Source organism: Pristiophorus japonicus, chromosome 1 (genome assembly GCF_044704955.1).
Source record: "Pristiophorus japonicus isolate sPriJap1 chromosome 1, sPriJap1.hap1, whole genome shotgun sequence".
NCBI lineage: Eukaryota > Metazoa > Chordata > Chondrichthyes > Pristiophoridae > Pristiophorus > Pristiophorus japonicus.
Genome location: NC_091977.1, coordinates 355,485,101 through 355,503,328, shown reverse-complemented (window position 1 = coordinate 355,503,328; position 18,228 = coordinate 355,485,101). Strand labels below are relative to the sequence as shown.

At 39.8% G+C, this 18,228-nt stretch overlaps 1 protein-coding gene across 1 annotated transcript in view; it reads left to right on the top strand.

Annotated features, from left to right (window-relative positions):
* LOC139273650 (mediator of RNA polymerase II transcription subunit 30-like) overlaps window positions 1-8,551 on the top strand; it is a 49,578-nt gene extending 41,027 nt beyond the window's left edge. Inside the window, exon 5 of the mRNA XM_070890680.1 lies at window positions 6,144-8,551. Coding sequence (XP_070746781.1) covers window positions 6,144-6,239 — 96 coding nt within the window. The 3' untranslated portion in view covers window positions 6,240-8,551. The remainder of the gene's footprint in view (window positions 1-6,143) is intronic.
* The last annotated feature ends 9,677 nt before the right edge of the window (window positions 8,552-18,228 follow it).

The window sequence follows — 18,228 nt, the reverse complement described above, 5'->3', positions numbered from 1 at the left end:
AGAAAATAACATGATGTGACAGTTTCACTAATGTGAGTTATTATAAGATGCATAGTTTTTCTTTTTATGGAGCTGCTTTTTAACATTTGTAAAAAGATGAATGAATTTAAAGGACATTCTACTTCAGTTAAATTGGGTGTCGCAGGTTCTCAAAAACACACTCTCGTGCTTATGTTAACCCAATCCTGATTTATGTGAGTGTGTCTGTTCTATTTATTATCTTCATCATTGTTTGTGTAAAAATATTTACTTTATTCAAAATGTAGTTTGAGTGAATTCCTGATCTTGGATATCCTATCTATAGGAGGTATCGAGCCCAAAATCAGATATTTTCCTGCAGGGAGATAAAATCAGAGGACAGGTCACCCCAGGGTTCTTTTGCAGCATTCTGATAGCTAGCTAAAGAATAGCAGTAGTGGAAGTCAGCACATTTAATTGGGAATTAAGAGAAAATACATAAATGGATAGGGAGAATGGATGTAAACAGTTTATGCAGTAAGTGGTGAGCCTGCCAGTAATCGAGTGACCAAAATGTGCTCGGACCAGAAGAGTAATAAATTGTTGGGGGTGGAGGGGAAGGGTGTGGATCAACTCTGCATTGGAGTTTAAATCTTATTTAATATTTAAATTGACATGTGTAATTCCAAACAAAATTAACTGAGTATAAATAGTCATTGATATTTAGTCTCAAATTCTGACAAACTAATTAATGATGAGAACTCATCACCTAAAGTTGATGATTTAGTACAATTCCACATATTCCTTTTGCCTTGACCAAATTCAATCCGTCATTCTCTCAATAGCAGTCAGGGATGGAAAATCTGCTGACTTTTTCATTTTATTTAGTTTTCCCTCTTCCTAGCCTGGAGGCACTGAGGACAGTTGTGGAGCCCAACAGCTAACTCAGCGTAGACAAAGGATTGAATCTGAGACCTTGGCGTCTTTGGTGCATCACATGGGGTATTTAGCCAATGGGAGAACCCAGAGTGTGGGTTTTCACTTTTTTTAAAAGCCCACTTGTTGCTAATTATGGTGTAGTTTCTCACTTCAACTTTTTGAAACCGAGAAATGTATGCAAATTTTGTGGGCATCTAACTAAAAATCTCAATATCGCTAATCACTGACATATACCAAACATCATGATTTTCATAAGTGATGCATAGCATACAATAAATGTTTTTCTCTCTGTAAAGCATATTAAGGCAAGTGCAGAAACAGTGTCCATCATGTCGTACTGCAGTCCTATTGCTTGTGAGCTTTATACTTCAACCAAGCTAATTATAGTGCAAGTGGATTTACCATTGCTTGTAAAGGGTCAAGTGGCAATGAAAGTCGGAATACTTATAATTGTATATTTTATAACCGTAGTAAAATCTGCATAGTGCGGATCCCTTTAGCTGGAAGGTGGCCTCAGTTAATCAAATTAATAAATGTATATTACATAGAATGTACAGCACAGAACAGTCCATTTGACCCAACCAGTCCATGCTGGTGTTTATGCTCCATACAACCCTCCTCCCATCCTTCCTCATCTAATTCTTAACAGCATAACCCTCTATCCCCTTCTCCTTCATATGCTTATCTAGCTTCCCCTTAAATGCATCTATACTATTGGCCTCAACTACTATCTGCGGCAGGGAGTCTCACATTCTCTCCACTCTCTGGGTAAAGAAGTTTCTTCTGAATTTCCTATTTGATTTCTTGGTGACTATCTTATACTGTTGGACTATAGTTTTGCTCTTCCCCACAAATGGAAACACACTCTGTCTACTTGATCAAAGCCTTTCATAATTTTAAAGGCCTCTCTCAGGTCACCCCTCAGCCTTCTCTTCAAAAGGCTGTTCATCCTTTCCTGATAGGTATAACCTCGCAGTTCTGGTATCCTTGTAAATCTTTTTTGCACCCTCTCCAGTGCATCTATATCCTTTGTTATAATGTGTGTGTGTGTTAATTAAATTGCCAGCTTTATGATAAATTAACAAATATGGTTTAAGAACATAGGAGTAGGCCATTTAGCCTTTTAAGCCTGCTGTGCCATTTAGCAAGATGATCTTCTACCTCAACTCCACCTTCCCACACTATCCCCATTTTCCTTAGTTCCCCGAAAGTTTGAGAGTGTCTACAAGGTGACTTCTATCTTGAATATAGTCAATGATTGAGCATCCACAGCACTCTTGGTTAGATAATTCCAAAGATTTACAACCCTTTGAGTGAATAAATTTTTCCTCATCTTAGTCCTAAATAGTCCTTTATCTGAGACTGTGACCCCGTGTTCTAGATTCCCCAGTCAGGGGAAACATTTTCTCAGCATTAACTCTATCAAGCCTCTTAAGAATTTGATATGTTTCAATCAGATCACCTCTCATTCTTCTAAACTCTAGGGAATATAGGCCTAGTCCTGGCAATCTCTCCTCATAGGGCAATGCCCTCATCCCAGAAACCAGTCTAGTGAACCTTCATTGCACCCCTTCTAAGGCAGATATGTATTTCCATAGGTAAGGAGACTAGAATGGTACACTGTACTCCAAGTGTGGCCTCACCAATGCCCTGTATAATTGTAGCAAGACTTCTTTACTCTGATACTCTAATCCCTTTGTAACAAAAGTTTTCCAAATTGCTTGCTGTACCTACATGTTAACTTTCTGTGATTCATGTACAAGGACACCCAGGTCCCTCTGAATGTAAACATTTCCCAGCCTTTCATCATTCAAAAAGTATTCTGCTTTTTTGTTTTTCCTACCAAAGTGGAAAACTTCACACTTCACCACATTGGGCAAGAACATGGCAAATGGAATACATTCAGCCAACCTGTCTATATCTCTCTGCAGCCTCTTTGCGTCCTCCCCAGTTTACTTTCCCACCTAACTTTGTATCATCAGCAAACTTGGATACGTTACACTTAGTCCCTTCATCTAAGTCATTAATATAGATTGTAACTAGCTGAGGCCCAAGCACTGATCCTTTTAGTACCCCACCAGTCACAGCCTGCAAACCCAAAAGAGTCCCATCTATTCCTACTCTCTGTTTTCTGTCCATTAAATCTATGCCAATATATTATCCCCAATCCCATGAGTCCTAATTTTGTGTAATAATCTCTTGTGTGGCACCTTATTGAATGCTTTTTGAAAATTCAAATGCACTACATCCACTGGTTGTCCCTTATCCATCCTACTAGTTACATCTTCAAAAAACTCAACAGATTTGTCAAACACTATGTTGACTCTGCCTACTCCTATTATGGTTTTCTAAGTACACTGTTACCACGTCCCTAATAATAGATTCTAACATTTTGCCTATTGCTGATGTCAGACTAACTGGCCTACAGTTCCCTGTTTATTTTTCTCTTTCCCCCTTTTTTTTTAAATAGCAGGGTTATATTTGCTACCTTCTAATCCTTGGGGACTGTTCTTGAATCTAGGGAATTCAGGAAGATTAATACCAGTGCATCCACTATATTTCCAAACCCTAGGATGCAGGTCGTCAGGTTCTATGAATTTGTTGCCACTTAATCCCATTAATTTCACTAGTACTATGTCTTTATTTATACAGGTAGAGTGTCTGAAATCCGAAAGCCTCGGGACTGAGGCCTTTCCGGACTTTGGGTATTTCCGGATTTTGGAACGTCTTTCCGACGTCGCGAATCCGGAAACGCCTGGGCTGAAGTGCAGGGGCGACGGAGGGTCAGGGGTTGGCGGTTCCGGGTTCGGTTGCGGGGCAGGGGTCGGTGGCCGAGAAAAGCCTGCGTTGAAGACCTGCAACAAAGGTAGGTTAGAAGTTTTTATTTTTTAATTCTTTTTCAACGATTTAGTTGGTAAGGGTTTTGTGAACTTTTGTTTTTGGAAAATTTGGGGGGTGTTTTTACCCCTTCCTCGGCCCAACTTGCAGCGGTAATCGTTTTTTTTTTTAAATGTCCGGATTTCGGAACATTTTCCGGATTCCGGATGACTCTGCCATGGATCGGCCCGGTGTCCAGATTCCAGAACATTCCGAATTTCGGACCTCCGGATTTCGGATGCTCAACCTGTACTGATTTCTTTAAGTTCCTCATTATGCCTTTATTATGCCATTATCCCAGAAAAAGAGGAAGGATTTAAGTTGTGATCATTCAAGAATTTCAATAACCCATCCTGGGCACCAATTTAATGTTTCATCAGATTTTTCTTTCCTTCCCTTTAAAGCAGTAACTCATACCAATGTAGAGTTCCAAAAGTGCCAAAAACCATTTGATATCTTACTCAAGTAGTTATACAGTACTTGTTATGTGAGCCAGATAGTGAGTATCAGGAGGCTATTCAAACAGTGTTCCTGCTTGTGTGATCATTGGATAGAAGATAGGAGTTGGAACCCTGCAGGTTGTCTTTTCTCCCTTTTCTCCCGAGCCTTGCCCACCCTGACCACTCAGGCCATTTGCTGTGTCCCATTCTCGTGTCTTGCCTCAACCTTGGATTTAGTGTTTCAGTAGCACACCATAAGTACATTCACCCAAATATCACCAGGTTTTAACCCTCCTCATTCAAAAATGAGCAAGCACACAGCTACATTATTGTGCTCCCCCTTTTCACTCTCAGTGCCTTAGCAATACTTCCTAAGGCTACTCTAAGTACTACTCTGAGTAAGTAGGTGAGCCATACAACCTGGAAGATCGCCAATGCAATCTCTAATCTGTGCTGAATTAATCAGTCTCGGCCAGCATGACCGTACGCGTACTGCAGTTGACCTCAAAAACCTGGGATAAATTAGATTTAAACAGCAACTCCTGACCAGCAGACTTTGGGTGAGAACAGGATCAGGCTTGGCTAGAGTGATCCCCGATATGATTAGCCTACCAGCATTCGCTGTCAAGATTCATACATGAATAATTGCCACTTTCAGGAAGATAGCAAATTGGGAGGGGAAAACGAACATGGGGTAATTAAATATCATATATGCACCATACAATAAAATTACTTGTATTTGAGAAAGAAACTATAACCCAATAATTGCTCTATTCCGGCGGCTATTCCGACATCAACTTTGCTGGAATTTGCAGGGTCAGTGGGAGGGCACATTTCAGACACCCGCTGTGCCAGCATCAGCCTCTGCCTGCCAAGGAAAGGGGGGTCCTAGCAAGAGTGCCAATCCATTAAATTCATTGTTGAGACTAGTACGGCCCACCTCACTGGACATATTGGCTGCCACTGCAATGCCAGGCCTCCTTCCAGGTCCAGGAATGGGAATTCCCGGCTTAGCGAATCCCCTTTGGAGACCCTTGCCTTTATTAGTCGAGGCATGGAATACAAGAGCAGGGACGTTATGCTTGAACGGTATAAAACACTGGTTAGGCCGCAGCTGGAGTACTGTGTGCAGTTCTTGTCACCACATTACAGGAAAGATGTGATTGCACTGGAAAGGGTGCAGAGGAGATTTACAAGAATGTTGCCTGGACTGGAGAATGTTGGCTATGAGGAAAGATTGGAGATGCTGGGTCTGTTTTCTTTGGAACAGAGGAGGCTGAGGGGAGACCTGATTTGAGGTGTATAAAATTATGAGGAGAGTGGATAGGAAAGACCTGTTTCTCTTGGTGGAGGGGTCAACAACCAGGGGACATAGATTTAAAATTATTGGGGGGTGGGGTGGAGGTTTAGAGGAGATATGAGGGGAAATTTCACACAGAGGGTGGTGAGGGTCTGGAGCTCACTGCCTGAAAGGGCGGTGGAGGCAGAAAACCTCACCACATTTAAAAAATACTTGGATGTGCACTTGAAGTGCCGTAACCTACAGGGCTACAGACCAAGAGCTGAAAAGTGGGATTAGGCTGGATAGCTCTTGGTCGGCCAGCACGAGCACAATGGGCTGAAATGGCCTCCTTACGTGCTGTAAATTTCTATGATTCTATGAAAACACTGTGTTGGTCCAGTACACACACCAAACATACATAGATTTGCAATCCTGTAAATGAAGAAATTCCCAAGGGGACTATTGTGTGTGATATATTTCCCATTGATTATTTCCCAGGTTGTGTCCTGCAGCAAATTAGATTGCTTATCTCCATGTGGGGAATGAGGCTTTCTTATGAAACTATACGACAAAAATAATGTGAAAGACATGATGCCAGTTGTTGAGAGGTGATATTTCTCTGAATGTTTTCCATTTTTTCGTTACAGAAACTTAAACAGAAAAACCAGCAGCTGAAGCAAATAATGGATCAACTACGGAATCTGATTTGGGACATTAATGCAATGCTAGCAATGAGAAACTGAATCAAACTATTTGATCTGTTAGTATTTTGACGGAACATATGCACGTTTATGGCGATAATCAAAGCCAGCATCTGCTAACCCAGGTTGATGGCTGATGTGCAGTTTAAATCTGTATGCAAAAAAAAAAGTGTGCCTTCATGTGCACAGAAAAACTTATCCAGATCTGAAGGTTACTTTGTGATGTATATTAATTTTAGATACATATTTAATGTACTTGTGTAGCAAATATCAGGTTATCCATGTTGACACACAGTATAGGGATAAAACACAAATCCCACAGATCCTAGGCACAATACTTAAAAGGGGAATTGTGACTATGTGGCCGCCATATCTCTGACCCGCACTCCCATCCAGAGTAGCTGACCACTGGGGCCACGGGATTAGTGTATTTCTGTCACAATCAAGTTTGTGTTTATTTTTCCTTTTGAGAATTCATGTTACATTTGCAGCTGAGCCCTTTGTTTCTTAGTGTCCTGATTAGATTTTAAAATCTGCAATGTCCACTGCTGCTGTCTTTGAAACTGGACACGCTCCACAGCCTTTCAAACTTAAACATGAGTTTAGAGAAACTCGTACCTAATCCAAATATAGATTTCCAATACGTAACTCCAGTCGTATAGCAAACACTGTTCCAATCCATTCCCTTGCATAGAAATCCTGATCCATGGAGCTATATTGTTCCAGTTCATTCCTCCTGTTGTATAAAAATCTTAATCTTTAGAGAGCTTTTAAGAAAATTAGTTGTGTATATTGCCGCTAAACTGCAGATCTTTATTTTGATAATTCTATATTTTACACTTGATTTGTTTCAGGGTACTGTAAAACTATTTTAGATAATTTAAGGTCAGTTTTTTAAAGTAATACATAGAGGATATGTTTTTTTGAAAAATGTGAGCAGCTATTTCACACATCCATAGTTGAATCCTGAGACTAATTACTATTCAGGATACATGGCAAGTCTAATCATCAGGGGTCAGATGACATCATGAACCTCAAGAATAAACCTCAAGCAGTTTATGATGATTAGCTGAACCTGGAAATTAAATTACAGCCTTGAAATCCATTATATTTTATAATATACAGATAGTTGTAATTTTATCTACAGATTTAGTTTTGGGGGAAAGGAGATAATATTCACTGCCAATGTTGACACTCCATGTTAATGAAGATGATCTGCTGAGAGGATTAATGACTGGGATCAACACCTCATATTTATCAAGAGAAAATCTGCATTTTATTAATGAAAAATTCAGTGTCCAGTATATATTGTGTGTTGTATTTTGTTTTTGTTTGTTTTGAACATTAAACCTTTGAGTTCTGAAAGTTTTTCAAACTACCCACATTCCATGAGCTCTACCAAACCTGTTCATTACACATTCTTATTGAATGCAAAATGTCTTAATTTGCAGATACCCTGTATCTGAAAAAAACTTTTTTTAAAAATCTGTAGATAATGCAGTGCTGAAATAATTTATTTTATTCTTCAAACACTAAGAATATCACTTCTGTTCTGATATCAAAAAGCTGCTGCATTGCTGCTTGGCCCTTTTTATAAAGAAACAAACATAACATTTGAGAGTCACCTTTTAACTCATTAGGGGATCAACATGTTTTCAATGTGTATCCATGACCCATTGGTACAGTCTCAGTACATGTGCAAGGAACGATTGGTAGAGTTGCACTGCAACTGTAAACGCAGATCAAAACTGTATTACTAGCTCTCTTTGATTTGAGCCACATGTCAACAATTCAGATTTGTTTACCTACTTAGAAGTTGCTGATTTGGACTAGTCCGGTTTAATAGGAATCATTCTTCTCCAGCATTCATCAGCCAGTAATTTCACAGTGTATAATATGTTTGGGACAGAGGTTTAGTGCAAAGGCGAAGTTAGATTCATCAAGGATAGTGTAAACCAAATTTGGGTAAGAAAAGGAAGTGGGGGAAATTGTTGAAACTGAGCTACTGCATAGTGATCTTTTGCCCTTGGGCCACTTTTATTGTAGCAATTAGGATGATGAGGACAAAGTGAATAATTTTGGATAGATATTTTTCAGTCATTTTAATATTCTTGTGTACCATGATATTACCTATAATTGATTCACATCTTACTATGCCACTGCCTTACTATGAATGTTGAGTTGCATTGGAATGATGTGTTGTGCCCTGGTGTAGATCTGGCTTTGGGATTTGAAATGGCTTTTCTTTTAATTGTGAAAAGCATGTTCTTATTTAACTTTAACCTAATGTGGCTCTCAGTCCCAAAAGTTGTTGCAAAAATGAAATTTAATGTGAATAAATACATTGCAAGGTTGCTTCTGTTTTTATGAATAATCCCTAATCTACACTCATTTATACTTCACACTTAACTGGTTTATCCCTTTTTTTGATTCATTCTCATTGTGGTCTCACCTTCTAAAACCTGAGGTACTTTTGATTAAAGCAGTGCAAGTGCTAAATTGGCAACTGTCACACTTTTGAATGTTTGCTCTCAAATATCTTTATTTTAATTAGGTAATTTACATTTGTCATTCTTTGGAATTCATTTCCCTCACTGAGATATGAATGAACGGAAATATTTGAGCATTGTATCTTATGTAGTGAACATGTTGTGTATGTACCTTTGGGTTTGTGTCTCTGTGTCTGAAGGAAGGTTTGCTTGATTTGATATTTAAAGTTTGTTTTCCACTTCCCTTCATCCTCCAAGTTAATTAAATTTTAGAAGTTGTATAATAACTAAGTTTTAGTGCTTTCATGAGGTAAGTGAAGTCACCATCCAATGAACTCGGCTGTTACTTTGAGTTACGTTGAGACAGGTTTACTTTGTACAAATTTAGACAATTTGTTTTGCTGCTTGTAGTAAACTTATCAGTGGTCATCACCAAAGTGCTGTCAACTTTTGGAGTTCGGTGTTAATTAGAAAGAACTCCTTTTAGGGCAAATGCCTGCTAGCTGGTTTTGTGAGGGATTCTTATTTTCCTATTTGCAGTGGCTACCCTTGTGCTTTTGTGCACTATGCATATTGGAATCTCAGAGGTTCCTGCGATTTGTTCGACCCGGTCCAGAAGTTGCCCACAGTTGCCTATCACTATAATTCTCTGCTCCATTCCCACTCTGATCCCTCTGTTCTCGGCCTCTTGCACTGTTCCAACAAAGCTCAACATAATCTCTAGGAACAGAAACTCATCTTTCTATTAGTGTGGATGTGCAATGGCAGTTTCACACTGAACCATGGTCTGGCATTCTAAAACCAATGAATGTTACAGGACAGTAGAAAAGGACTATTATCACTTAATGCGGTATTCTGTTTTTTGTTCCCCCCCATTTGAGAAGACCTTTTTAAAATTTGGAATAAGTTGCATGGAGATTGAACTGAGAAAACCACATGAAATAACCAAGCCCAGATCCCAGTGCACAATTCTGATCAGATAATTTTGAAGGAGGACTAGAATTCTCTCTTGCAGTTATCAATTCAGAATTTGAGGCAGTGGTTCCACTTTTCTGACTCCTAGTATAGCATTTCTAGTCTCTAGTTGCTGCTGGTCACCTGTCACTTTAATTCTCCAGTGCACTCCTACTCTGTTCTCGGCCTCTTGCACTGTTCCAACGAAGCTCAATGCCATCATCATCATCATCATCATCATCATCATAGGCAATCCCTCAGCATCGAGGAAGACATGCTTCCACTCCTAAAGTGAGTCCTTTGGTGGCTGAACAGTCCAATGCGAGAGCCACAGACCGTCACAGGTGGGACAGACATTTGTCAGGGGAAGGGGTTGGGGTGGGACTGATTTGCCGCAGGCTCTTTCCGCTGTCTACGCCTGACCTCTTTACGCTCGAGACGTTGAGATTCAAGGAGCTCAATGCCCTACCGGATGCAATTTCTCCACCTAGGGCGGTCTTCGGCCAGGGTCTCCCAGGTGTCAGTGGTGATGTCGCACTTTACCAGGGAGGCTTTGAGGGTGTCGTGTAACATTTCCGCTGTCCTTTGGCTTGTTTGCCATGGAGGAGCTCCACATAGAGCAATTGCTTAGGGAGCCTCGTGTCTGGCATGCGAACTATGTGGCCTGCTCAGCGAAGCTGATCGAGTGTGGTCAGTGCTTCAATGCTGGGGATGTTAGCCTGGACGAGGACACTGATGTTGGTCCGCCTGTCCTCCCAGGGGATTTGCAGGATCTTGTGGACACATCGTTGGTGATATATCTCCAGCGACTTGAGGTGTCTTCTGTACATCGTCCATGCCTCTGATCCATACAGGTGGGTGGGTATTACTACAGCCCTGTAGACCATGAGCTTGGTGGTAGATTTGAGGGCCTGGTTTTCGAACACACTTTTCCTCGGGCGGCCAAAGACTGCACTGGCGCACTGGAGGCGATGTTGAATCTCTGCAACAATGTCTGCCTTTGTTGGTAAAAGGCTCCCGAGGTATGGTCAATGGTCCATGTTGTCGAGGGCCGCGCCGTGAATCTTGATGACTGGGGGGAAGTGCTGTGCGGCGAGGACAGGAGTGGAGGATATTTGTCTTACGGATGTTAAGCATAAGGCCCATGCTTTCATATGCCTCGGTGAATACATCGACAGTATCCTGGTCAATATAAGTTCGAGGAACAGCACTTCATCATCCTATTAGGCACTTTACAGCCTTCTGGACTCGACATTGAGTGCAACAATTTCAGACCATAACCTAAGAACATAAGAAATAGGAGCAGCAATAGGCCATAAGGCCCCTCGAGCCTGCTCCGCCATTCAATAAGATCATGGCTGATCTGATCATGGCGTCAGCGCCACTTGCCTGCCCGCTCCCTATAACCCCTTATCCCCTTATCGTTTAAGAAACTCTATTTTTGTCTTAAATTTATTTAATGTCCCAGCTTCCACAGCTCTCTGAGGCAGCAAATTCCATAGATTCACAAACCTCAGAGAAGACATTTCTCCTCATCTCAGTTCTAAATAGGCAGTCCCTTATTCTAAGATCATGCCCTCTAGTTCTAGTCTCCCCCACCAGTGGAAACATCCTGCATCCACCTTGTCAAGCCCCCTCATAATCTTATACGTTTCTATAAGATCATGCCTTATTCTTCTGAATTCCAATGAGTAGAGGCCCAACCGACTCAATCTTTCCTCATAAGTTAACACCCTCATCCCCGGGATCAACCTAGTGAACATTCTCTGAACTGCCTCCACAGCAAGTATATCCTTTCGCAAATATGGAAACCAAAACTGCATGCAGTATTCCAGGTGTGGCCTCACCAATACCCTGTACAGCTGTAACAAGACTTTGCTGCTTTTATACTCCATCCCCTTTGCAATAAATGCCAAGATTCCATTGGCCTTCCTGATCACTTGCTGCACCTGCATATTATCCTTTTGTGTTTCATGCACAAGTACCCCCAGGTCCCGCTGTACTGCAGCACTTTGCAATCTCTCCATTTAAATAATAACTTGCTCTTTGATTTTTTTTTGCCAAAGTGCATGACCTCACACTTTCCGACATTATACTCCATCTGCCAAATTCTTGCCCACTCACTTAGCCTGTCTAGGTCCTACTGCAGCCTCTTTATGTCCTCCTCGCACATTGCACTTCCTCCCATCTTTGTATCGTCAGCAAACTTGGCTAGTTACACTCAGTCCTCTCTTCCAAGTCGTTAATATAGATCGTAAATAGTTGGGGTTCCAGCACTGACCCCACTAGTTACTGATTGCCAACCAGAGACTGAACCATTTATCCCGACTCTCTTTTCTGTTTGTCAGCCAATCTTCTATCCATGCTGATATATTACCCCCAACTCCGTGATCTTTTATATTGTGCAGTAACCTTTTGTGTGGCACCTTGTCAAATGCCTTCTGGAAGTCCAAATACACCACATCCACTGGTTCCCCTTTGTCCAGCCTGTTGATTACATCCTCAAAGAATACCAGAAAATTTGTCAAACATGAATTCCCCTTCATGAATCCATGTTGATTCTGCCTGACCAAATTTTGCTTTTCCAAATGTCCTGCTACTGCTTCTTTAATAATGGACTCCAACATTTTCCCAACCACAGATGTTAGGCTAACCTCTGTCCCTATTTTATTCAGGTGGCAGCTGTTGATGATTCTGCTATGCCCATTTACACCTCATCTAGCTCCATCTTTTGTTTCTTTACTTGACCCATTACCATCTCCTTTTGCTTTGTACAATTATACTTTTTTGTCATTTAATCTCTCCTGCCTTCCACCCTATCGCAGACCTTCCCTTTTGTTCTTTCCTCCCCTTTCCCTGCCCCTGCACTTGCTTAAAATCTGTTCCATATCTAACTTTTTCTACTTCTGACAAAAGGGCATGGACCCGAAACATTAACTTTGTTTCTCTCTCCACAGATGCTGCCTGCCCCGCTGAGTATTTCCAGCATTTTCTGATTTTATTTTGGATTTCTAGCATCTGCAGTATTTTACTTTTGTATTAGAGTTCAAGGAAAGGGTTGACTTCATTGATTTACTTTTAATCTCTTAAGAATACTTGATCTTTTTTAATAATTGGTTATCATTTATTGGACTGGGTTTGAGATCCCAGTGGTGAAGGAACAATGTGATAACCCACTGTAAAATCCAGACAAAGTATGGTTTAAAGTGTTTACATTATGTATGTGATTTTCATTGTGTTAGTCAACATAAAATTGGGTTGACAAAAATAATACTGCTTTAAGCTCCATGGAAATTTCTCATAAATTTGGTAGTATACTTTCTCAATCAGCATTAAAAAACATTGATAAACTAAGGTTTTTGTATCTTCATTGCTTTCACAACTGTGGAGTTGAGTATTACGATGTCTTTTTGTAAACCTAAATGTGCCTGCATAAAATCTGTGCTGCTTAATCCTGCTTTTTGTATTTTCTCTGTCAAACTGCACCTCAGAATATGTTCCTTGAGCCTCTTGTATGACTACTGGATAATGCTGTATATGCTGGAAGCATATATATATATATATATATATATAATATATATTCTCATTGTTTTGGAGATTAATATTAAAATCTGGAGAGAAACTCACCTTCTGACCCATACATTGTCTACATGTATATGTAACCAGATGATTCTAATGATGGGACATTTCTGTTGACCTTTTACTCTGAGGAGGATTTGGAATGTCAACTGAAAACTTTAAAAAATGAAATACCAATTTTTTACTTTATTGAAGTCTTAAGCAAACCACAAAAATGTTTAATTGCTTGAAATGTACTTCTGGGTGGAATCTTTTAAAACATCCAAATAAATAAATTTGAAATAAACTGCTGTGTTTAATATTAATACAGAATTTGGCACACACAATTGTGCTTGTATGAGTTTGTTGCCCAGACCAATTGGAGATTCAACATGCTTTGGAACAAAGTTTGGAAGATGGATTTTGCTTGGAATGTGTGGGGAGGAGGAAGAGGACAATCCAGATATGTCACAAAGAAGACTAGGAACTGGTAATTTTGTCTAGTTTATGTAAAAGATTCAAACCTAGAAATGATTCTATATTGCATTTAATTTCTTAAATGCAATTAATGTTCGAACCGTAAAAGTCTTTTACTGAACAATTATGGTTGAATATAAATATAATTCTAGATACACCAATCTGTACCAATAATTAAACTTGTTTATGCAGTGAAACCTTTGCTGTCTAACTGTTGGTAATTAATAGGTGATTAATGTGACTAATCACAGGTACAAGATCACTGGGAACCACCAATTGGATTTTTTAACTAAAAGCTACACTGGAAGCACTTCAATTAACATCAAAAATTAATGGAGCAGAATCCAAATATGGATTAAATTTAATGTTGCATGACTTCAGTTTAAGTGGAGGAAGATGCCGTTTATTTCACCGTTGTCATAATTTTAATGATGCCCTACTAAACGTCTCCTGGTATTGACCAATAATGTTCACCTCAATCATTGTTACTATATTACATCCTATAATTAATTCCTTGCCAGAAGCATTGTCCGTATCTACATTCATGACTTGTCCACCTTAATAACTTAGAAGTGCTGTATTAAATTTTCACCATAATTCATAAGTGAATGTCCCACATTAGATATGTGAACGGGAATTAAACAAGCTGTGACTAGAAGTATTAGAATACTGAAAAGACAGAAACATAACACTTTTTTTTAGTGCATTAAAAAAAATCAGTTTATCACATTGTGATATTGATTGAAGTACGTAATTAGCCCGGATTTTGTGGTCAGTACCAAATGAACGGCACTCGTCGTTTATTACATTTAAACTTGCCCACAGATTTTCTATTGGCTTTTGCACTGGAACTTGTGATTAGAAATCCATTTTGGCACCGCGCCTTCTACAAGAGATCTGGGACCTGAGTGAACAGGGCAATCAACTGTGCATCTCCTTAGCCAATCAGATTGAAGAATCCTAACTGAGATATGCAGAGTCTGAACCAGGAAGTGTCAGCATATTTAATTTAATGTCAAATCCTGTACAGAAAGAAAAATAGAGAAGGAAAGAAAGATGGGATTGAGGGAGAGATAAAAGACAAAGAAAAAGGTTTTAAAAAATGTTACTTACATTTTTAAAATCTCCAACAATAATTAAAATCTGAAGGATATGACTCTCTAGATGTAAAAGTTAATTTTCAGTGCCAGAGAGGTTCACCGGAATGGACAAGCCCTAATTTTTTCTGAAGAGTTTATTGGTATCTGTCACGCAAGTACAGTAACTTCACGCCGTTCCATTTATTTCAATGCCAAGTCTCTCGGAGAGATAGTGTTGTAGCACTGCCTTTGGAGGAGCAGGGCAGCTTGGATAGCAACTTCCTGATTCTCACGTTTTACTGTGCATGAGCGGATTCTAGAAGTTGCTGTCCGATTTACTCTTTAATAACGGTGAGCGCTGTTAGCCTCACCAATATTTTTATTGCAAAATCTGGGCCAATGTTTCATTCGGTGTATTACCACAGTGACTACATCAAATGGCTGTAAAGAGACATTCTGTGGTTGTGAAAGGTGCTTTATAAATGCAGTTCTTTTTGCATTTTATCAACATGTATTCTTAATCCTATCAATCTTTAATTTAGCATGTTGGACCTTGTAGTATCATAGTAATTTTTAAGTTGCAAATGCCCACGTCTTCTCTGCCTTCATCCATCCTCTGTTCCCTCCTTTCTGCTCTTTTCCTGAAATCCAGTGATTTGTGCTGGGATTTGGTTTCATATGGCAGCCTCTGGTTCTTCATCACAAAGGCCAATCTCCGTGTATACCTAGACTGTGAATGCGTTAGTAAACTATTCAATTTGAAGGCATCATAACCAAGCACAGTCCTTTCATTGCCTTGCATGTATTCTTTGTGCCAGGCCTCACTAGATTTCAATTGTGAGCAATAACTTTGAGTGATTTTTACCCCCTCTTAATCCAGGCCCATTTGGATGAGAATAATTAACTCGAGCTGTACATACAAGAGATTGAATCAGGGTTAACCTTGATTGTATCAGTTGTGGGGACCTTATTGTAATCTATCATTCAGAGACAGAGTGACTGAGAACTTAAAAAAAGTAGGAGTTGATCAAAGAGAGGCAGCATGGATGTGTGTTGGGTAGGTCATATCTAACCTGGTTGAATTGTTGGAGGAGGTCACCAGCGTGGTGAATAAGGGAGTGTCTATGGGTGCTGCCTATATGGATTCCCAGAAGGCATTTGATAAGGTTTTGCACCAGAGAATACTAGCAAAAATAAAAGTGCATGGAATTGGAGATAACCTTGTGACATGGGTTGGCAGTTGGTTGGGAGGTAGGAGACACAGAAAATAGGGATAAAGGGAAGGTTTTCTGATTGGTGGGAAATAATGAATGTTGTTCCCCAGGGATCTATATTGGCCCTGAAGCTTTCCAGAATATATATTAATGACTTGGATGAAGGAATAGAGTGTTGAATATCCAATGTTGCAGATTAGGAGGCACAGTAAGTTGTGTAGATGGGAGCAGGAAGTTACAACGGGACATAGGCTAACTTTGTGGGCTACTCAATGGCAGATGGAGTTCAATGTGGGGAAGTGTGAGGTTATTGGATCTGAGAAAGAAATCAGAATATTTTCTTAATGGTGAGAGATTAGGAGAGGTGGAGCAGCAAAGGGATTTAGGTGTCCGTGTACAAAAATTACCAAAAGCTAGAGCACATGTGCAAAAGGTAATGAAAAAGGCTGATGAACTTTGGATCTTCATCTCAAGGAGGTTGGAATTCAAAAGTGCGGAAGTGATGCTTCAGTTGTACAGAGTATTGATCTCAATGCCACACTGGGCAGTATATTTACCCAAGGAACTCTGGCCACTCCACTTTATAATAAAAATGATTTTTTTTCATTTTTAATTGTATTTTTGCCTGAGAACAAATCCAAATTTTTAAAAATATTTCTAATACATGAAAGTTAGTATTTCTTATTTCCATGAAAATGAGTTCAAATTGCAGAATAAATAACCCTAAGAAGGCAGCAAATATTTTCATGTAATATCACTAATTATTCTGGAATTTGTGGGTCAAATTTTATTTGAAATTAATATCTAACCTTTATTTAATCGTATTAACTTAACGTGATATAGACTGAAATACAGGAAGGGCTGCCGTGGGATACTATGTATAATTCTGCTTGTACTGCTAATCAGAACTTACTCGAAGCTTTGTTCCCAGTGATTTATCAGGTCAGCATACTTTGTGGGATAGAAATGTGATCCTATGATTTCTCTGCAACCTAGCCTCCTATTTCCTGTGTGCATTTTGTTTTGTTTTTCTTTTCATCCAATAGAGAGTTCCTGAGCATTGCTCATTTTTCTTAATTTAATTGCCCTGGTAATGACTCAGTAATAATATTTTAGAATCAGAATTCAAGATCATGGGTCAAAAGTTAAATCTGAATGTGTTGTTTTTGTTCTTGTTTTCTTAATCCTAAATGTATTTTGTTTATTTGCTGTCTTATCTACTTGATGAAATAATAGATTAAAAATATACGAAAAAGGACAGGAAAAGACTAGCTGGTTCATTAATGTCCGTTCTGACATGGTGTAACTTCTACACAACATCACCTCCCTCCCCCGCCCCAGGCACACGCATACTCACACAATCTCTTGGAAAACGCAAAAACAAAGAAAAGCTCTTCGGCAATTCACCAGTTGCAAGCTTGAGAGGGCAATAATTCAAACAATATTGTGTGGGTGCGTCAGTTTTTATTTGACTGACAGTTTTTAAATTTCACAGGTCAGTTTTTTACAACCAAAGAGGGCAGATTTTCTTCCCTGCACCTGGGAAATCTCAGGATTTCCTGAGGCTTCCTCAGTGTAAGTAGATCCAGGATTGGTATTATAATGATGCAAGAGACTGCTCTCTCAACCCCATAGACTGAAGGGCCTGCAGGGGCACTGGAGGCAGTCTGAGGATCATGTAGACCAGTTTCTACAAAAAAATGTATACGTCTCGAATGATTTGAGACACTGGGGGGCTTTCTGGCCACTGATCTCTCATTGTCCTGTGCCAGGAGCACAGCCTGCAGCTGTTAGGGTTGCCACATTTAGTTGGACATATTCCTGGAGATTTCACCACATGACCTCCCACATCCAACCGCCCCGCCCTGCCCAGTAAAACAACCTTTATCTCCATCTACCAATATTTTTTATAACGTGCTAAAACACGAATAAAAATTATCAAAGAAAATGAAAAAAAACTGCATTCTTTTAAAGCCCCTTAAAGTTTTTTTTACTGAGTTGCTTGCAGTACTGCCCAGGAGATGAATCTTTAATTCCTGAAGACTCCAGGACAATCCTGGAGGTTTGGCAACCTTTCCAACTGTGCACCAATTTCCTCCTCAGTATAAAGGTACAAGACCCAGCCGTGGGGTGGGCCTGTGCCTGGAGTTCCCCTGAACAATACAAATGGCCTGGGGGAGGAAACGTATGGGCAAGCTGAGGTGCACTTCAGGTACACTGCATATGTCAAACACCCAGCAAGTACCCATTCAGGAAAATC